The 22837-nt window shown below is 36.3% G+C and overlaps 1 protein-coding gene across 1 annotated transcript in view; it reads left to right on the top strand.

The window, feature by feature from the left end:
* F8 (coagulation factor VIII) overlaps positions 1-22837 on the top strand; it is a 186458-nt gene that overhangs the window by 14623 nt on the left and 148998 nt on the right. The window contains exons 2-4 of the mRNA XM_036175252.1: positions 8561-8682; positions 10518-10640; positions 16644-16856. Of these exons, the coding sequence (XP_036031145.1) occupies positions 8561-8682; positions 10518-10640; positions 16644-16856 (458 nt within the window). The remainder of the gene's footprint in view (positions 1-8560; positions 8683-10517; positions 10641-16643; positions 16857-22837) is intronic.

Here is a 22837-nt window from a genome sequence, read left to right as displayed (position 1 = left end):
TTTTTACTATGTTAATCCTACCTATCCATGAGCATGGGAGATCTTTCCATTTTCTAATATTTTCTTTCTTCAGACATTTAAAGGTAATACAGGTCTTTTACTTGCTTAGTTAGAGTAACCCCAAAGTATTTTCTATTATTTGTGGCTATTGTAAAGGGTGATGTTTCTCTGATTTCTTTCTCATCCCATTTATCATTTGTATATAGGAGAGCTACTGATTTTTTTAGTTAATCTTGTATCCTTCCACATTACTGAAGCTGTTTTATCAGCTGTAAGTTCCCTGGTAGAATTTTTGGGGCCATTTATGTACACTGTCATATTATCTACAAATAGGTAAAGTTTGACTTCTTCCTTTCCAATTTGTATCCCCTTGATCTACTTTTGTTGTCTTATTGCTGTAGCTAGAACTTTGAGTACTATATTGAATAGATATGGGGAGAGTGGACAGCTTCTCTTGTTCCTAATTGTAGTGGAATCGCTTTATTTTCTCTTCATTTAATTTGATGTTGGCTGTTGCCTTGCTATAAATTGCCTTTATTATGTTAAGGTATGTTCTTTGTATCCCTGATCTCTCAAAGACCTTTATCATGAAGGGATGTTAGATTTTGTCAAATGCTTTTTGAGCATCTAATGAGATGATCATGTGGGTTTTTTTCTTTCAGTTTGTTTATATGGTGGTTTACATTGACAGATCTTCTTATGTTGAACCATTCCTGCATCTCTGGAATGAAGCCTACTTGATCATGGTGGATTTGTTTTATGATGTGTTCTTGTATTTAGTTTGCCAGTATATTATTGAATATTTTTGAATCAATGTTCATGAGGGAGATTGGTCTGTAATTATCTTTGGTCCATCTTTGTATGGTTTGAGTATCAGGGTTAACTGTAGCCTCAAAGAGTTTGTCTAAGTCCCTTCTGTTTCTATTGTGTGGAACAATTTGAAGTGTTAGCTCTTTGAGATTCTGGTAGAATTCTGCACTGAAACCATCTGGGCCTGGCCTTTTAAAAAAACTTTTTCTTGGTTGGGAGACTTTTAATGACTGTTTCTATTTCCTTAGGGGTAATAAGTCTACTTAAGTTGTTTGTCTGATATTGATTTAATTTTTGTATGTGTTACTTATCCAGAAAATTGTCCATTTCTTTTAGATTTTACAGTTTTGTGGAATACAGATTTTTGAAGTAATGACCTGATGATTCTCTGGATTTTCTTATTACCTGTTGTCTCCCTTTTCATTTCTGATTTTGTTAATTTGGATATTCTCTCTCTGCCTTTTGGAGAGTTTGCATAGGGGTTTATCTATCTTGTTAATTTTCTCAAAGAACCAACTCTGTTTCATTGATTCTTTGTATTGTTCTCATTGTTTCTATTTTATTGATTTCAGCTCTCAAATTGATTATTTCCTAGTGTCTAATCCTCCTGGGTGAGTTTGCTTCTTTTTGTTCTAGAGCTTTCAGGTGTACTGTTAACTCAGTCGCTTGTGTGTGATTTCTCCAGCTTCTTTATGTGGGCATTTAGTGCTATGAATTTTCCTCTTAGCACTGCTTTCATAGTGTCCCATAAGTTTGGGTATGTTGTGCATTCATGTTCATTGAATTATAGGAAGTCTTTAATTTCTTTCTTTATTTCTTCCTTGACCCATTGGTGATTCAGTTGAGTATTATTCATTTTCCAAAAGATGGTAGGCATCTAACTTTAAGCTGTGGTAGTCTGATGAAATACAGGAGATTATTCCAAATTTTTGTATCTTTTGAGATTTGCTTTGTGACCGAGTATGTGGTCCATTTTAGAGAATGTTCTATCAGGTCTTGAGTATATTCCTTTGTGTTAGTGTAGAATGTACTGTAGATATCTATTAAATCCATTTGAGCTATAACATCTGTTAGTTCCTTTATTTCTCTGCTAAGTTTCTGTCTGGCAGACCTGTCCATTGGTGAGAATAGTGTTGAAGTCTCCCACTATTAGTGTGTGGGGTTTGGTATGCATTTTAAGCTTTAATATTGTTTCTGTTACATATGTAGATGCCCTTGAATTTGGGGCATAAATGTTCAGAATTGAGACTTCATCTTGGTGGATTTTTTCTGTGATGAATATGTAATGTCCTTCCTGATCTCTTTGATTGATTTTAGTTTGAAGTCGATTTTGTTAGATATTAGGATAGCTACACCAGCTCATTTCTTAAGTCCATTTGATTGGAAAGTCTTTTCCTAGCATTTTACTTTGAAATAGTGTCTGTCTTTGAAGTTGAGGTGTGTTTCTTGTATACAGCAGAAGGATGGATCCTGTTTTTGTATCCATTCTATTAGCCCGTGTCATTTTATAGGCAAATTGAGTGCATTGATATTAAGGGTTATTAATGACAAGTTATTGTTACTTCCTATTATCTTTTGGTAGTGTATGTATATTTTTTTTCTTTGGGATTTGCTGCTGTAGGGTTATCTATTGCCTGTGTTTTTGTGAGTGCACCTAACTTCCTTAGGTTGGAGTTTTCCTTCTAGTACTTTCTGTAGGGCTGTATTTGTAGGTAGATATTGTTTAAATCTGTTTTTGTCTTGGAATATCTTGTGCACTCAGTGTTTGGTGATTGAAAATTTTTCTTAGTGTAGTAGTCTGAGCTGGCATCCGTGTTATCTTAGTGTCTGCATAACATCTGTCTAGGATCTTCTGTCTTTCAGAGTTTCCATTGAGAAGTTGGATATTATTCTAATGGGTCTGCCTTTATAAGTCACTTGGCCTTTTTCCTTTGCTGCTCTTTTTGTTTGTTTGTTTTTGTTTTTTGTTTTTCGACACAGGGTTTCTCTGTAGCTTTGCACCTTTCCTGGAACTCGCTTTGGAGACCAGGCTGGACTCGAATTCACAGAGATCCACCTGCCTTTGCCTCCCGAGTGCTGGGATTAAAGGCGTGTACCACCACCGCCCAGCTCCTGCTCTTAATATTCTTTCTTTATTCTGTATGTTTAATGGTTTGATTATTATGTGGTTAAGAGACTTTTTTTGGGGAGTCTAGTTTATTTGGTGTTCTGTAAACTTCTTGTAATTTCATAGGTATTTCCTTCTTTAAGTTGGGGAAGTTTTCTTCTATAATTTTGTTGAATATATTTTCTGTGCCTTTGAGTTGGTATTCTTCTCCTTCTTCTATCCCTACTATTTTTAGGTTTGGCCTTTTCATGGTGTCCCAGATTTCCTGGATGTTTCGTGTTATGACTTTTTTGGTTTTGGTGTTTACTTTGACTGATGAATCTATTTCCTCTATCATATCCTCCATACCAGAGATTCTCTCTACCATCTCTTGTATTCTGTTGGTTATATTTACATATGTACTTCCTGTGCATTTACTCAGATTTTCTATTTCCAGCATTCCCTCAGTTTGTCTTCTTCATTGTTTCTATTTCAATTTTCAGGTCTTGAACTGTTTCCTTCACCTGTTTAATTGCTTTTTCTTGGTTTTCTTGGCTTTCTTTAAAGGATTTATTGATTTCTTCCAATTTTTTGTTTATCTTTTCCTCAATTTCAAAGGGATTTTTTTCATTTCTTCTTTAAAGGCCTCTGTCATCTTCATAGTTATTTTTAAGGTTGCTTTCTTCTGCTTCTTCTCCATTGTGATGTTCAGGTCTTGCTGTTGTAGAATCACTAGGTTCTGGTGGTGCCATATTGCTCTTTATGTTGTTGTATTTTTGCACTGGCATCTACCCATCTCTTCCTGCAATAGGTACCTTGTCTGAGTAAGCTTCTCTTGGTCCAGTCTGTGATTGCCGTGTCTGTGTCTCAGGGGGCCACTCTTGGTTCAATTGTAACTCTTAGTCTTATTGGAGCTGGTGGATTCTGTGTCTCAAGGAGCTGCTCTTGCTCCAATCAGATCTGGCAGATTCTGTGTCTCAGGGAGCCACTAAAGTGTCAGGGGGATGCGTGGGTTTGGTGTAGGGAGAGGTTCTTGTAGATTGCAGGGTCTAATGGGGGGGTTTGGTGGGTAGGCCTGCCTTCAGGAGTCTTCCTTTGCAGCCTGCAACTCTTGGTCCAATCAGAGCTGGAAGATTCTGTGTCTCAGGGAACCACTGAAGTGTCAGGGGGATGAGTGGGCTTGGAGTAGGGGTGGGTCTTGTACATTACAGGGTCCAATGGGGGGTGTTGGTGGGGAGGCCCACCCACAGCTGTCTTCCCTGCTGGCCTGCAACCCTTGGCCCAATCAGAGCTGGTGGATTCTGTCACAGGGACCCACCAAGGTTTCATGGGGATGGGTGGGTTTGAAGGTGGCTTTGAAGTAGGGAGTGGTTCTTGTAGGTTGCAGGGTCCAATGGGGGGTGTTGGTAGAGATGCCTGCCTCAGTAATCTTCCTATTGGCCTGCAACTGGGGCAGTGATGAGTAGGAGTTCTAATAGTATTCTTTCAAACTCAAAGTCTTTCATTTTGATTAAGTCCAATTTATGGGTTTTTTTTAACCTTAGTTACATATATTTTTAATATCATATGTAAGAAATAGTTGTCATATCTTAGGCTTCATTTTCTTCTAAGCAGTTTATATTTTTAACTCCTACATTAAGGTCTTTGACTCACTTGTGGTTTGTTTTTGTGTATGGTGTGAGAAAGGGATAAAGGTTCATTATATAGTTTATATATCCTGCTGTTGAGTACCCTGAGTAGTAGCCCAGAGGATCAGGTACCTGGTGTCTTATTGAAAAGTTGTCCATTTTGTAGCTGGAGAGTTTCTCTCAAGCTCCCGCCAAGCCCCAGCAGTCCTGCAACCCACTTATAAAATAAACACACAGAATCATATTATTTAAACTGTTTGACTGAATGGCTCAGGCTTCTTGTTATCTAGTTGGGCGCCATTTGTATCTGGAGTTTTCTCCAGTCCTGCCTGGCCCAGAGTCAGGACAAATCTCTCTCACCCACCAGTCCTGCAGCCACTCAGACCCAAACGAGTAAACACACAGAGACTTATATTGCTTACAAACTGTATGGCCATGGCAGGCTTCTTGTTATCTAGTTCTTATACCTTAAATTAACCCATTTCTATTAATCTATAAGTTGCCACATTGTGGCTTACCGGTACCTTACATCTCACTTGTCATGGCATCTCTCTGACTCAGCCTTCCACTTCCCAGAATTCTCCTCTCCTGTTGTCCCGCCTATACTTCCTGCCTGGCTACTGGCCAATCAGTGTTTTATTTATTAACCAATTAGAGTAATACATTTAACATACAGCACATCCCACAGCACCATTTATCTGTTTGATCTTGTTAACAATTAATATTGAGATGATTATATATCACAAAGTGCTTTGTATTATAACTTCTAGTGGCCTGGCACAATGAATGATACTTTTGGTATAAAATTTTATTTAGGAGGCTTGGGAAATGACTCAAACAGTAAAGTGCTTGCTTTACAAGCATGAAAAACTAAGATCAGATCACCAGCACCCACATAAAGATTCTAACATTGGTGAAGCAGAGATAGGCAAATCCCTGGAGCTTACTCTATCTGTAAACTTATCTGAATCCATGAGCTCCAAGTTAAGTCTCAAAAAAGAAGGTAGAATCCTGAGAGATGGCCCAGTGGTTGAGCTGTTTCTGCTCTTGCACAGAACCCAAATTCAATTCCCAGCACTCACATGATGGCTCACAACCACCTGTGGCTCCATGTCTACAGGATTCAAAGCCATTTTATGGCTTTTGCAGGTACCTGCACTCATGTGGTATATACTCACACAGACACAAAAAGATAAAAATAAGGTGGAGAGAGATAGAAGACACTTAACATCAACATCTGACCTCCATATTCATACACACACACACACACACACACACACACACACACGAGCACAAATTGTACCACACACACTAAAAATGGATTTAATGAAGTAAATAATTCATTAGCAGGAAGTCACATGGATTTACCAGAAAAAAAACAAATTTTTTGTTTTAATGTTAACATTTTATAATCTAGATTATTTTGACAACAGGATAAGCTGACTCTAACTTCCTGACAGTCTCTGCCAAGGTTTAAAATAAACAGCTAAGGAAATTCAAATTTATATTATCTGTTCCTGCAGCTGCTCAGCTTCTTGTAAGCAAGGGTCAGAAAATATAATGGTTTTTCCAACTTTTTTTAGATAAAAATTGAAAGAACAATTCATGTCAGGGATAATTATTGCCAAGTACATTTGGCAGACTTTATATATCAAGTTTCAAGGGAAACACAAACAACATCCTCAAAAGTTAGGAGGAAACAAAGTTAGCATGGATTGTGAGACATTTTATCTATGTTGTTTTGTGTTTCTTCAACAGTGGAAATTTTCTGATAGAATTAACATGTGCTTTGAAGATCTTTCTTCTTTACACTCACTAATATGTCTCTATACCAGAAATCTATGTCACTGTTCTTCTAGCCCTTACTAGACTACTGACAAGAAAACAAAGACATTTGTTGCTGAACACAATCTGATATAACAGGCATAGTCTGTATATAACTGAACCCTGTGCAATTTATCTTTTTTTTTCCTTTTGGTTTTTTGAGACAAGGTTTCTCTGTATAGTTTTGGTGCCTGCCCTGGATCTCACTCTGTAGACCAGGCTGGCCTTGAGCTCACAGAGATCCGCCTGGCTCTGCCTCCTGAGTGCTGGGATTAAAGGCGCACGCCACCACTGCCGGGCGCAATTTATCTTTTAACATATTGAACAATTAGTAGCATTGGTTAAAGTTTCACACATTGGGGGCATTTTTTCCTCTACCACTATATATCATTGCCATCAACAAATGTGTTATGGTATACTAATGGTCAACTTTTATCTTAAACTAGTGTGTGATGTGGATCCATCTATATAAGCCCAGGGACATGCCTCTCCCCAGGAATTGATCATCATCAGGTATCTCCTGCAAGGCCACGAGTGTGATGAGGCAAAAGAGGATTAGAGGGGCCCTTGGCACCCTCTTTATACAGTTGTCTTAGCCCTCTGACCATGCAGTTTCCCCCAATCATTTCTCTGTAAGGAAATTCTATTTACTGGAAGAGCTTCCTTATCAACCCCTGACCCTTGGCCCACAGCCAGTCTTTTGTCAAGGCCTTCAGTTGGCAGAGCCAGTCAACTGGCTCTCAGGTATCTTGGAAACACTGGAATGGAGTAAAATTCAGGATTAAATTCAGAATGTTGTAGGGGTGAGGTCAGCTCTACTTTGCCTTGCTTGGTCAGAGTCCTTGACAAGAGGTCTCTAAAAACAACGTATTTGACTGCTAGATCCTACAGAAGACTGTTAAGGTCTTCCTCTATGACTGGATTGTTCTAACAGGTTTTTCTTTGTGTGAATGGAACCAAAGCTGGCCACCACTTGAGAGATCCCTTCCAGAGTTACCTTTCTTAGGAGGAAATATATTTCATTCTTTCAGCTACAACTTTCAACCTTCACATCTACATTTACACACTCTAGGAGGCACAGAGCCTCCCTCTGAAAGAGTACAGCCTTCTCTCTGGTGTGTCTCTGTGTTAGGCTCTCTCCTTTCTGTTGTTCATCCCTTATGGGTCCTGTGGTATGTAACTGCAGAGGACTTGCACATACATGTGTGGCAGGGCAGGGCAGAGTTTGTTCTATAGGCAGACAGATATAGTTCTATGTTTTGCTAAAAGCGTTCAGACATCACATCTTTATCCATCACATCTGTCATTCACACTGCTTTTTATAGCTTTGGGGTACAAACACAGGGACCTGCTGGGTGGTTCTACAATGTTATGTGCCCAGATGAATTTTCCCATGGTCACCATTGTGTCTCCATGGTTTAGGTATCTGTATGTCTCATGAAGGAGATCTTTTTAAAAAATGTTTTATTTTTATTTTCTATATGAGTGTTTTGCCTGAATGTGTATGTATATGCACTTCATGTGTACAGAAGCTAGAAGAGGGTGTTGGATCCCCTGGAACTGTAGTTATAGACAGTTTAGAGTGCCCCCATGGATTCTGGGAATTGAATCTGGGTTCTCCACCAAAGCTACAATTACTCTTAACTGCTGAGCCGTCTCTCCAGCCCCTTTATGAAAGAGGTCTTATAACCTTGCTCCCAAGCTTTGTGTATAATACAGTTGCTGCATTTAAGCTTTCAGCTTAGGGATTAGTGTTTCTATGCATTTATAGCTTACAGTAAATTGTCTAAACCAAATTAGACAAAAAACACTTCCAACTGACATGGTTAAAATACTGATAGTTTTTGTTCATCTTTATATGATTTTTATAGCTTAGGGTAGATTAAGGTCCTGCTTGATGAAGTAAATGCTTGAACAAAAGCTGACCTTGATTTTACAGCTTTTGAACAAACACACAAAGGTTACTGTCTGCATTTTCCTCATTTTTATTCTTTCTTTTGCATGCAGAAAATTATTGTGGAGAGGCAGGGCAACATCTATATCAACAACTATAGGGAAGTGGAGGAAGCAAGTTCTGGATTCATGTGCAAATTCTAATTTGCTTGTAGATAATAGAGGAAAGTGAGAAGAAAGAAAATACTTCCAGCTGATTTTTGAAGTGGGATCAAATAAAGTCCTTCAAAATGAATGACATTTCCTTTTCTTCATCCAGATTTCTTCCTAGAATGCCATCATCATTTCCATTCAACACCTCCATCATGTACAAAAAGACTGTGTTTGTAGAGTACATGGACCACCTTTTCAACATTGCCAAGCCCAGGCCACCCTGGATGGGTAATGAAAACAATATTGAATGCTAATTATGATACTAGGTACCTCACTTCCTAGCAAAGATCCCTAACCTCAGGGCTGTACTTACAGAGGGTGGTTACCAAAGGTTATATTCTTTAATCAGGTGTCCTTAAACTGGCTAGACTTTCTGTCTCCTCCGCTTGGCTTCTACAAGCTTGGACTTGGATTATTTTCTTTTCTTTCTCTCTTCAATCTAGTTTTACCTTCTATAGTTTGAAGCTTTAAATTTTCATCTGTTTTTAATAACTCCACTTCTATTTAATTTTTACCCCTTCTCTAAATATCAACTCCTTATCTCCACTTAGATGTCAAATAAGCATGTAACAAGATCTTAAGATATTTATTTCATTAACAATGTTTTTATCAATGCTAGGGATCCAACCGAGGGCCTTGTACATGTTAAGCAAGTGCCCTCCTACTGAGCAAAACCACCATTACCTGTCTTAGAACTGTTGCTGAGAATTGTAGGAGACAAATACTCTCATATTTAAAGAGAGTGCTGAGCCTTGATTAAGATTTTTTTTTCATGTAGTAGCCATAAACTGGTTCTTTAACCCCTGGCTCATGACCCCTCTGCTGCAGCCTATATGAAAGAAGGCTAGGAAGATACAAGATTTACTTTTGAGGATGGGAAAACATTTTTGGTACGTTCTCTACTCAAAGATGGGAGGGAGGCCACTTGAGGATTAGGAAAAGAAGTCAGCAAATGTATGAAGCTGACAATAAAAGTACTTTTACTTGCTGAAGTTTTTTTGAGCTATTCAAAACTTAGCCAGAGGATAAATGGAGCTTTAAGATTCAGAGGACATCAGGCTGGAGAGATGGCTCAGAAGGTCAGGAGAGATTGCTCAGAGGTTAAGAGCACTTGTTGCTCTTGCAGAGGGCTCGGGTTTAATGCCCAGTACCTACATGGTGGTTTACAACCATCTGGAACTCCACTTCTAGATTCAAAACCTTTTTCTGACTTCCTTGGGCACCAAGCACACATGTGGTGCACATAGGCATGCAAGCAAAACACACATACACATAATATAAAATGAATAATAAAAAATAGATTCAGAGGACATCAAAGTTTGTCATTAAAAGGGTCTGAAATTTTTAACTTATAAAAACATTAGCAACTGTTAATATTTGAAGATGACTAGGAAAGATTTATGCTTGATCAAAGTACAAGAAAGAAAAATTCCACAGAATGCAGCTTAAAAAACTGTGGTCATCTAGGAACAACAAAACTATTTCATATTTTCATGCCACTGACTCCAGTTCATTCAATAAACCATTTATAGGCATCTTATAAAAATATCCACAGACTATAACTCTTAATTTCCTCTTGATTTCTGTGTTATGAACTATCCATTTGTCATAATCTAAATTCAATCATATGAATCACCTATTATCTCCCTTTGTTTTTCTTTCCTCCCTCCCTCCCTTCCTCCCTCCCTCTCATAAGGTCCTACATATTATGTTCCCTGTATATATCTGTAATCTTATTTATTCTTATTCTGCTGGCCATTCACATTATTTCAGCCATATTATTCAACTATGCCAATTGCATCAAGACTTTGGCATTTGTTTTATTTGCTTTTAATGTTGTTCTCCTAGATAGTTGAATTAATGAAACACTGAGTGACTTATCAGAAATATTTCCTCAGAACAACCCTGAGGCTGGGCTAGGGTTAGTGCAAAGCATAACTGCTATTCATCAGTTTCAATGTGACATGCTTTTCCTCTGTGACTTTAACCTTCACTTTTATAATGACAGGCTTTTTGGTATGTTATCCTTCAAGTAACTTTTGAGGGACATCTCATTTTAACAGGTCTGCTGGGTCCTACCATTTGGACTGAGGTTCATGACACTGTGGTCATTACACTTAAAAACATGGCTTCTCATCCTGTCAGTCTTCATGCTGTTGGTGTTTCCTACTGGAAAGCTTCTGAGGGTAAGTCAAATTATCTCCTATTGTCCTGTCATTCTAGTTGTAGAAAGATGAGAAGCATGTTCTTGGTAATAAGGGCATGTTCCACTTTGGATTTCATTTTTCTTTTTTTTTTTTTGTTTTTTTTTTTTTTTTTTTTGAGACAGGGTTTCTCTGTGTAGCTTTGCACCTTTCCTGAAACTTACTTGGTAGCCCAGGCTAGCCTCTAACACAGGAATCCACCTGGCTCTGCCTCCCGAGTGCTGGGATTAAAGGCGTGCGCCGCCACCACCTGGCCCACTTTGGATTTCTGTAAAATAAAACACTTAGCTTGACACCTTACAAGGCAAGAGGATTACATAATTAATAGTTCTGAGTTCTAAGAGCATCAGTTATTGTGACAGCTCCATGTCATATAGTATAAGAAGTGATCATAGATGTAAACATCTGAAACAATGAGCCAAAATTAACCTTTCCTTCTTAAATGCCTCAATACCATTACATTGGGACAAAGAATTCAGCACAAGAAACTTGAGGGACATGTCTAAACCATAACAATGTCACACTTGGAATTGTATCAATTTTCTTGGATATAAATGTATTGAAATTTAATAACAATAGCAGCAGTAATTACTTATATGGACTGGGTTCAAGGTGCTTGCCAGTGGTGGAAACAGATCCACAACTAGGCCTATCCAACCCTAAAACTTGTGCTATGAACCACTGTTCTACAGTGCAAAGATTTGTATATATAATGTTGTATTTTGTTTGTATAACTGGAAAATTCCATGAAGTGAACTTGGTGAACTAAGGATTCATTAATGCCTTCAGCATCATTTTTCTCACAGTCTCTCCTCTTTATTCCTTCTTTTTGGTTTCATTCTTGGGCAAACTTCTTTAACATTATGACAAAGATAGCCACTGAAAACTTACTTTGATTTTTACAGATGGAGATGATGATAATGAAATCTTTTCCTATATGTCTTGATGCTGAGAAATATGGAAGAGCTATAAAGGGAGGGGGAACATCAGCCTTATTTAATCTGCCTATGAAAAGGTCTTGTCACATAAGAAAGAGAGTTACATTAATATAAACTCCTATAAATAATTCCCAAGAAAAGCAAAGACTCAAGAAACAAAGAAACACAGTGATCTTCGGTTGCCGCCTCTAGCATTCAGTCTCTGATGTTAGTTCTACCATTTGTATCTCAAAGTTACTAGAATATAAATATTTCAAGATAGGCTCATTTTATGCATTTGTTGTTTCCTAGCATATAACTTAATACCTAGCATACAGTCATTGCTCTGTGTAAGAACAATGCCTTTTCTTCCTAATAATATATATGCTCCTCACCCATTAGAATTACTTTTTTGGGGGGTGTTTTCAAGACAGGGTTTTTCTGTATCTTTGGAGCCTATCTTGGACTAGCTCTGTAGACCAGGCTGGCCTCAAACTCACAGAGATCCACCTGTCTCTGCCTCCCGAGTGCTGGGATTACAGGGTACGCCACCATAGACCGGCCCTAGAATTACTTCTTATGGGAGCAGGGATATAGATCACTGATACAGCTCTTGTCTATCACATGTTTTATTTTTAATATTGGGAGCAGAGAAGCCACAAAGTATTGCTAATAAAGCTTGATAGTAAACACCTCTAATCCTCTAATCTCAGCACTCTTGAGGCTGAGCCAGATCACTATAATTTCTGGGCCAACCTGAGCTATAAAGTAAGACCCTGTATTTTAAAAACTTGTTCCTTCTAAATATATTTCAAACAGAATATGCCACTTTTTAAAGCCCAAATCTCCATGGTTACAGTGATTGGTCTAGAGATAAGCAGTTGATCCATGTATCCCATCTTCTTGGTACAGTTAATTGGCCTTGAGATGAATTACCTAACTAAGCTAGGACAAAAAAAGAAATTTCTTCCTTTAGGACTCTAAAGTTTCTGAGAAAGGATCTATTATTACAAGATAATCCTGTAACTTTTAGGATAAAGTGAAGTTCTTACTTCTTCATGGATTCCTTGTGACCCCCAAAATGGACATTATAATGGTTTGAATAAGAAATGTCCCCCATAGTCTCATGTATGTGAACACTTGATCATCAATTGATGATGATTGGGGAGGTAATGGAACTGTTAGGACATAGAGCTTTTCTGGAGAAAATATGTCACCGGGAATAGGCTTCGAGGCTTTATACCCCCACTGCTACCTCTAGTTAGCTCTTTCTACTTCCTTTGTGTGATTGAGATGTTATCTCTCAACTACCTTCTCCAGATATATGTGTCAATGTCTTCCCTTCAATTATTGATATTTAGCCCACTGGAACCATAAGCCAAAATAAACTCTTACTTAACTTGCCTTAGTTCATGCAATTTTATCACAACAAAAGGTGACTCTGGGTCAAATTGATAATGGAAACTAACTAGGGCAGATAGTGTAAGCTAAACATCCAGTACTATTATGATGTTGCTATAGTTGGATTTTTTTTAATTCTTTGGGAGCCAACCATCCAGCTCCCAAATAAAAACACAGAAACTTGTTCTTACTTATGAATGCCGGCCTTAGCTCGGCTTGCTTATAGCTAGCTTTTCTAACTGAAATTATCCCATTTCTCTTTATGTTTTCTCTCTGGACTTTTTAGCTTTCTTTATTCTACATATCTTTCTTTCCTTCTTACTCAGTGGCTGGCTGTGTGGCTGGGTGGCTGGACCCTGATGTCCTCCTCTCCTCTTTTTCTCACTCCTCACTCTTTTTTCCCCTAGATTTCTCCTCTTCTTTATTCTCTCTATCTGGCAGCCCCACCTATCCATCTCCTGCCTAGCTACTGGCCGCTCAGCTCTTTATTAAACCAATCAGGTATTGTAGGCAGGCAAAGTAACACAGGTTTACAGAGTTAAACAAATGCAACATAAAATAATGCAACTTATCTTTGCATCATTAACAAATATTCCACAGCATAAATGAATGTAACACATCTTAAACTAATATTCTACAACATATTGCTGCTTTTATTCTAATCCTCTATGTTCTCCCTTGTGGAGCCAGGCTGAGAGTCCTAAAAATCCTCATATCAGCCTTCCTCTTCCCAGAAGAATTTCAAAGGAAGATCAAATCTCATAGTATGGAAATGAAATGGAATTCTCATTTTTCTTTAGATTCTGACTTTTATAAGGAAAGAACTTTTCATGTTGCTAAGAGCCAGTTAGCAGAAGATAAAGATGAGATCATTAAAATAATGTATTGATCCCTAGCCCCCACTCCAGCTAGCTTCTGTTTAACACTGTTTGTGTTCCTCACAGTGTAGGAAAGGAGTGAATGGGATGCCACTTGACTCCAGTATTTTCAAGATAGTCTATAGCATTTACAAATCAAGAAAATCATCAATAAATTATTGATGCATATGTTCTATATTATATACTCTAAGTTCTCATTCTGAAATGGAAAGGCCTTAACTTGGGAGTTTTCAGATTAATATGGCCAAATAATCAAGACACTTCCCACCCTTTGGTAATGCCTAATGAAAGAGATGGAATTGGAAGAGACTCTTTAAAGACAGATATATTTGTATGCTTCTGAATGTTTCCCTATATTAGTGCAGAAACTCCCAAGTGCATAAACCTCATGGAAGAAGCCTGATAGTTGCCAAGAAGAACAAGAAATAGTTTTTCTCTATACATGTAAAATCTCTGTGCTCCATGTATAAACTTATTTATATTCTCAGCTTGTAGATGAGCCTGATAAAGAACAAAAACTCAGTAAATATTTAAGTAAATGAGTGAAAATTTAAAAATATTTATTTATTTTATGTTTATACATGTATGCCTGAGTGTATGCATGTATACCATGTGCACATGAGAACCCACAGAAGTCAGAAGAGGGTATTGGATCCCTTGGATCTGGAGTTATCTGTAGTAGTAAGCTACTATGTGGGTGTTGGGAACTGAACCCAGGTCTTCTGCAAGAACAATAAGCACTCTTATCTGATGAACCTCCTTCAGAACCATTAATAAATTTTTTACCAGTATATTATTTCTATGTCATTCATCAAATAGAGTGTTGTCACTCTAAATAAAAACCTGATTTTTAAAACCTTTCTATCAATCCTAGTATGTAATAACAATCAATGAAAAAGGAGGCCATGAATTTGAAAAATGCAAGGAAGGATATATAGTAGGGTTTGGAGGAAGGAAAACAAAGATGGGAATGATATAATTATCATCTCAAAAACTAAAAGAAATATTTTTAGAATATGTGTCCAGGGCATATTAGTTATTGAACTGAATAAGTTGAATTAGGCTAAATATGCAAGAATGGAGGCAATATTACTGGTTAACAGAATCTAGAGGTCTCAAGAAAAACATAATTTTCATTACTTATGTTAGGATTGGTGATCAAGCACCTCTATAAGATACAAGGTTTATCCCCTCTATAAGATACAAGGTTTATCCCCATTTATAGCTGCTCCTTTTTAATATTTCAAATGAAGTTATAAAAAGTCGTGTGTGTGTGTGTGAATGTGTGTGCATGTGTGTGCTAAAGAGGTCATAGTCCCTAGGAGAGAATCCACCACTATTCTGCTAAATAAACATAGTATTAAACCTACTCCTAATGACTTATTAACATACCCATAGATTAGTGCATCTTTTGTGAAGCTTCTTCACTTAGTAGATATCTACTAACATAGCGGCCCATACTGGTCAAGGTGCAGAGAATGAGAGACTGTGGGATGCTCATCTATAAACATCCCCTTTACCCAATGCTCAGGGATCATTTCAGAAAAAAAAAAAAAAGAACAAAAACCTTGCAAAAGCCAGAGGCAATGGATAATAAGGAAGGCTGTTACACATATGAATTCACAGTGGTTTTGGTTTATGCCGCCTACCTCTTTTGTTTTGTTTTGTTTTGTTTATTGAGACAGGATTTCTCTATGAGCTCTAGCTGTCCTAGAAATTGCTCTGTAGACCAGATTGGACTTGAACTCAGATATCCACCTGCCTCTGCTTACTGAGTGCTGCTCTGAGCTTCCCTTTTTTAAACAGTAGTTTGGGGCATCAAAGTCAGATCCTAATGTTTTTTTTAAATATAAAGAGAATTTTTGTTGACAAATAATAGTTACTATAGTTGTGGAGTTTTTGTTTGTTTGTTTGGTTTTTTTTGTTTGTTTGTTTGTTTTACTTTTTAGGAGCCCACCACCCAGCTCCCAAATAAATACCCAGAGACTTATCATTGCTTATGAATGCCCGGCCTTAGCTTGGCTTGTTTTTCTAGCCAGCTTTTCTAACTTAAATGATCACATTTCCTTTAACTACATTTTGCCTCTGGGCTTTTTTTTCTCTTCATTCTATGTATCTTGCTTTCCTTTTTACTTCATGGCTATCTGTGTGGCTGTGTAGCTGGACTGTGGTGTCCTCATCTCCTACTTTTTTCACTCCTTGCTCTTCCCATTCCCTTATTTATTTTGTCTACCGGGCAGCCTCACCTATCCCTCTTTCCTGCCTAACTATTGGCCATTCAGCTCTTTATTAGATCAATCAGGTGTTTTAGGGAGACAAAGTAACACAGCTTCACAGAGTGAAACAAATGCAACATAAATGAATGCAACACATCTTTGCATCATTAAACAAATATCCCACAGCATAAATGAATGTAACACATCTTAAGCTAATATTCCCCAACAAGTTGCATATGTTTTGGAGGTACAGTGTAATGTTTTGATACACTGTGCTTTTAAAGTTATTTTATCATATATATATATATATATATATATATATATATATATATATATATATATAACATAGTAATGGTATAATATATGATGTTTAAAATAGATACATATTGTGCAATATTTAAAACAACTTGAACATATCTATCTCCTTGAACATTTTATCATTTCTTTATGGTGAGAGCTTTCAACATTTTGGAAGTCTATTTATTGTGTAGAATCCATTAACAAATTGGAGTTTGACATGTTCTGAGGTGACAGTAGACACAAAAAAGAACATTTTATACCTTCTTTCTTTAGGAGCTGAATATGAAGATCAGACAAGCCAAAGGGAGAAGGAAGACGATAAAGTTTTTCCTGGTGAAAGTCATACCTATGTTTGGCAGGTCCTGAAAGAGAATGGTCCAATGGCTTCTGACCCTCCATGTCTCACCTATTCATATCTTTCTCATGTGGATCTGGTGAAAGATTTGAATTCAGGCCTCATTGGAGCTCTGCTAGTATGTAAAGAAGGTAACTATATGAAAGAATGGAATTGATATGAAACAGAGAAGGGCAAAACAGAATCTGTTGGTAACTGTGAGCTTTTGAATTCATTGCTCTGAAAAGGGCTTCTTTTCCCTGAAATTATATTAATAGAAAGGAGAATAATCCAGTTTTTTTTAAGTAATAGTATCTGTTCTATGTAATACAGTGAACTCTAGCTCAAGAACACCTAAGATCTGCAATTAGATCTCTGTTTACAAATAATTTCTATATTCCACCTGAAATCCGTGTGCTATCTCAGCAGTGTTTTTTCTCTCTTTTGCTTTTTGAAAACGTGGAATTTTCTTAAAAGTTTCATGGAGACAAGCATGTGTGTGTGTGTGTGTGTGTGTGTGTGTGTGTGTGTGTGTGTGGCAGAGAGAGAGAGAGAGAGAGAGAGAGAGAGAGAGAGAGAGATCAGTGATATATTGATTGGTTCAGGTGCTTATTGTGTAAACCAAAGGTATACACAAATAAAAGAAAATATTCATTTACTCATAACTTGTTATTCTAAAGATAATCTTAATCTGGTTATTCTGTTATTTAATTTATAATTTAATAGCATATACTTATAAAGAAGTAAACATTATAATTTGATTTTAATTATCTTGTGTGGAAAGTCAGCTTCATTGGAACTTCTTTGTTCTAGTTATCTATTGCTCAATAACTCCATAATTTTGTGAAGTAATAATAATATGTTATTTCTGATAGTTTTCTTTAGTGTCATGGAATTAGAAATTGTCTCGTGTATGGATACATCAGTTTTAGCCAGAAAAGTGGTCAGAGCTGAGATCACCTCAAAAGTATTTCATATGTTTTACATCTATGATTGAAAGATGTCTTTTGTATATCTTACATCTATGCTTATCTGAGATCATCTCCACATGATACCTTTAGTATAAGCAATACAAGGGATACAGACATTTTATATGGTCTCAAGAAAGAGTTAATTAGAAGATGTATTATATTTCTAGTTACTTCTGTTTCATTCTGTTATGTCATACATACTCATTCTGTTATGTTATGGAGGATAGACAAAGAATCTAGGAACATACCATTTCTGAATAATAATGAATGTGTTTCAGAGGAGGTGGAGAAAACAAAAGTTTATAATTACTTCATTTAGAAACTTGGTCTCTCTTATATTGATTTCAGTTTCATAGCTACAATTAATAACAAAGCAAAAACCCATAATTTGTTATTTGTGTGATGTAAAGATTGTAACATAACATACAAGTAAGTTTATAAGCTAATGGTTTTTGACAGAATTAAATTATTACTAGAGGTCTAGTTCTGGATAACATGAAGTGAACCCATTTTACTCTTTTCTTTTTTCTTTTGAGACAAGGTTTCTCTGTGTAGTTTTGGCACTTTTCCTGGATCTCACTTTGTAGACCAGGCTGGCCTTGAACTCACAGAGATCCGCCTGCCTCTGCCTCCCAAGTGCTGGGATTAAAGGCTTGTGCCACCGTTGTCTGGCTCACATTTTACTATTTATCCTTGACTAAATTCAGTGATTTGACAAAAGAAAAAAAAACTTGACAAAAATTACAACCTAGTCCTTTGAAATTTCTAAAAGTAAGTAAAACAACCCGTAGATAAGGAAAATCACCAGAATTCAAAGGACCAGTAATGATAGGGAGGTTACCTTTTTTCCCTTGTAGGATTCTCTAACCTGTATTAAAGCATAGCTTGAAACTTGGACATGAATGCTGTGCCTCTGGGAACTGGAAAGGTATCTGTTAGTGCTCAGAGGGTAGGGAGAAATAACAGTTTCCACTCCTTTCCTCCATTCTTTCATACCCCAGCTTCAGCTATATCCATGGCAGAGACAATAACTGGCAACAGAAGCCTTCAGGAGCCAAAATCAAAGGAAGAGGATCTGGTTCAGAAGTAACAGTTGACGGCTTCTGGTTAAGGAACCAAAAAGAGATATCTGAGCTTTCTAGCTCAGAAAACTAGAAAAATAAAAGGATGAGAAAGAAAGACCCCCATATGTTCTCCCTTCATCATCTCCTCCTGCTAGTTTCCTTCCTTCCTACAGAGAGTTTTGCTTCTACTTTCATATATGTATACTATTATGTGTTTTATATATATATTACACAAAAGACAGAAAACATGCAATATTTGCATTTCTGAGTCTGGCTTATTCCCAGTGGCATCCATCTTCTTGCTGATGACATAATTTTATTCTCTTTCTTTGTTGCTGAATAAAACTCAATTGGGTATATATTTACCACAACAAATAAAGAAAAAAAGGAAAGATCTCACACCCATAAAGGTATTCAAAAGAATTTGAATTTGTCTCCAACTGGCATATACTTATCTAAAAGACAGTGAAAACTTAAACATGCATTTTTGATACTTAGAAAAACCAATAAAATATTATATGACTATATATAATAAAGTTAAAATCGAGAAATTAGGGCATAAAAGGAGAAAGAGGAACAAAAATACAAGAAAAATATAAAATGATATATTTGTAACTAAACATAAATAATTATATTAGATATAAATTATCTAAATATACTAAAACCAGAAACTATCACACTGTATATAAAAAGAAAGGAATACTTTTATATTTTGTTATAATAAATACATTTCAAAAACAATAGCATAGGTTACAAGAATAAGGATGGAAAAAAGACATACAAAGCAAATATGAATATAAAGAAAATTGGAATACTATGAACACATAATCAAGAGTGGTACTGCCATAAGTACAGATATAAAGATCTGTGCAATAGAAATGAGAGTTCAAAAATAAACCCATAAATGTATGGTCATTTGATTTGGTAGACACTAGCTTCTTCAGGATGTTGGAAGACTTGGCTGTACCCATGAAAAACAAGTAATGGAATTGGGCTTTTCCTCATATTACATACAAAATTTAATTCAAAATGGATCAAAGATATAACATACAAAATGAAAAGAAAACACAAAAGTCAAAATTTTATAACTATAGGTTTAGCAATCATTTTTAAAATAATCCACCAACCTTTTGAGCTTTAAGGTGTATCAAGGAAATAACAAAAATAATGCTTAGAATGGGAGGAAATATTTGCAAATCATATTTGATAAGTGAGTTATAACTGGATTATGCAAGGAAATATTAAAGTCAATAATAAAAGGACAACTCAGTGTTAAAATGGGTAAAAGACCTGTAAAGATATGTATCCAAAGAAAATGTGCAAATAGTCCCTGGATATTTAGCTCAGTAGTAGAGCCCTTACCTAGCATGTGAAAGGCCCTAGTTTACATCCCCACCACAACAAAAATAAATAAAAGAAACAGAAAATATAGAAATGGCCAGTAAGTGCACAAAAGACACTAATACTATTAGCCATTAAGGAAAAGCAAATAAAAATAAAAATATGATATCACTTCACATCCACTAATATGGATCTTTCGTTTTTAAAGTAAGGCTGGAGAGATGACTCAGGAGTTCCCTGCACATATGTCAAGCAGCTCACAAACCCCTGGAATATCCAGCTCTGGAGGGATCCAGTGCCTTCTTCTGGACTCTGTGGGTACCTGCATTACACATAGACACACAAGTACACATAATTAAAAAATGAAATCTTTATAAAATGAGAAAAGTAGTGAATGTTGAGGATGTGAGAAATTTTAACACTAACATTGATTTAGAAGATGGTTTGGTGCTTCCTCAAATTTTTACAAACAGAATTACCATATAATCTAATAATTTATAAATATAAGCACAAAAGAACAGAAAAACAGATATTCAAACAAAACAATGTATGTGAATGGTTATGGCAGAGCTAATCACAGACGTTAACTACAACAAGCAATGAGTTATGGTTAAAAAAAAAAAAGAAGGGAGGGAGGGACGGGAAGAAGTGAAGAAAAGAAAATCCCTCAACTAGCAATAGAAAGGTACTTCTCAATCTGATATCTTAAAGCAAAACAAAACAAAACCCTTGAGGTTAAATCAGGAGTGGTGCTATATGTCTAGAAGCTCAGTATTTAGGAGTTGGAGGCAGGCAAATCAGGAATTGACAGCATCCTTGTTACAAAGCAAATTCAAGGCCATCATGAGATACATGAACCTTGTCTCAAAAATAACATTCTAAAAGATCAATAACACCCTACAGTTAGTCTCTCAGTGATGAAAAACTAAATGCTTTCACACTATTAAGACTTGGAACAAGATTTTCTTAACTATTTTTATTTGGTATAGCACTGGCAGTCTTGCCTATGATAACATAAGATTAAAAAATATAGATAGCAGTATTATTGTCCCTATTTACATAAAACATAATTGATTATGTATAAAAATCCCAGAGAACTTTTAAATAAAACTCCTATAAATAAGTAAGTTTAGGAGGATTGCAGGACCCAAGATCAACATATAGAAATCAGTTGTACTTAACATACTATCAAAGAATAATTAGAAAGTTTTTAAAAGAATACTATTGCACACAAACATTTAAAACTTTTTTTTTTTAAAAAAAACAAAACATGTACAATTGCCTGTAAAGTTAAAACTACAAGATGCAAGTGAAAGAAATCAAAGAAGACTTAAGTAGAGAAACACACTATGCTCATGGATATGCTGATTAGTTTGTTTGTTTTTTGTCAGCTTGACATGAACTACAGTCATATGAGAGAGGGAACCTCAGTTAAGAAAATGCCTTTATAAGGTTGGCCTGTAGGGCACTTTCTTAATGATTGATATGAAAGGATCCAGCCCACTGTGAGTGGTACCACCACTGGCAGGTGGTCCTGGGTGCTATGAGAAAGCAGGCTGGATAAAGTATGGGAAGCAAGCCAGTAAGCAGTGTTCTTTCATGCTGCCTGCTTCAGTTCCTGCCTCAAGATTCCTACCTTGAATTCCTCCCTTGGCTTTCTTCAGTGATGGACTACAACTGTAAGCTGAACACCCTAATTTACTTTTGGTCATGGTGTTTATCACAGCAATAGAAAGCAAACTGTAACAGTGGGCTACAAAATTCAACATAGTAAAGACATCTGTTCTCACCAATGTACACATTTACTGTAATACCAGTCAGATTTCAAGTGTAACTTTTGTTGATACACACAAATTTAGTCTAAAATTTCTATAGACTGGCTATTGCTGAATTAGTCAAACATATTTTATAAAAGAATAGATTTTATTAATCACTACCCTAATTTATAACTTACTATACAGCTGAACTGTTATTACACATTCCTCAAAAGTTAATTAAACAGGTTAGACAGGCTAGTAGATCCACAAAAAACTGATTTGGTGTAAAATACAATCAATGGAGAAAGGGTAATTTCTTCTACAAATGGTGTTAGAATAACTGGACATTCATATGCAAAAATGAATCACAACCTAAATCATACTCTTTATACAAATATTAACTCAAAACAGATTAAAGTTTTAAAATGTAAAATACAATACCATAAAATTTTTAGGAAACATAGCAGAAAGTCTTCATTATTGGGGAAAAGAGAGGGGGCTAAAACTGATTCCAAAAGCCATTAAAAGTCACATCAAAAAGAAAACATGAAAGTGGGAGGGGGAATTGTTGGAAAGAAAGGTATCAGTAGCAGACAGAGGATGAGATGGGAGAGTGGTGGGTAAAAATGACTAATATTCATTATATACATATATGAAACTGCCAACAAATTGAAAAATGTGAGTGTATAAACTGGACTGCATCAAAATAAATAACTTTTGCTTTGTGAAATATACTGTTAGGAGAATGGGGGAGAGAGCCAGGCACAGCAACACTTCTGTACCCACATACAAATGTACACACACACACACACACACACACACACACACACACACGCGAACATATATGCACAATTTAAAAACTATATTGATAGATGTTTAAAGTGAGTTTTGTTTTTTACCCATAACCTTTACTCATTTGCAATTACATAAGTATAAAAGTTACAAGAGTAAGAGAAGATTCCTACATTAATTGCCCAGATACACATCTCATTAACAATGC

The sequence above is a fragment of the Onychomys torridus genome, chromosome X (genome assembly GCF_903995425.1).
Source record: "Onychomys torridus chromosome X, mOncTor1.1, whole genome shotgun sequence".
Classification (NCBI taxonomy): Eukaryota; Metazoa; Chordata; class Mammalia; order Rodentia; family Cricetidae; genus Onychomys; species Onychomys torridus.
This window is presented reverse-complemented; position numbering and strand designations above follow the sequence as displayed.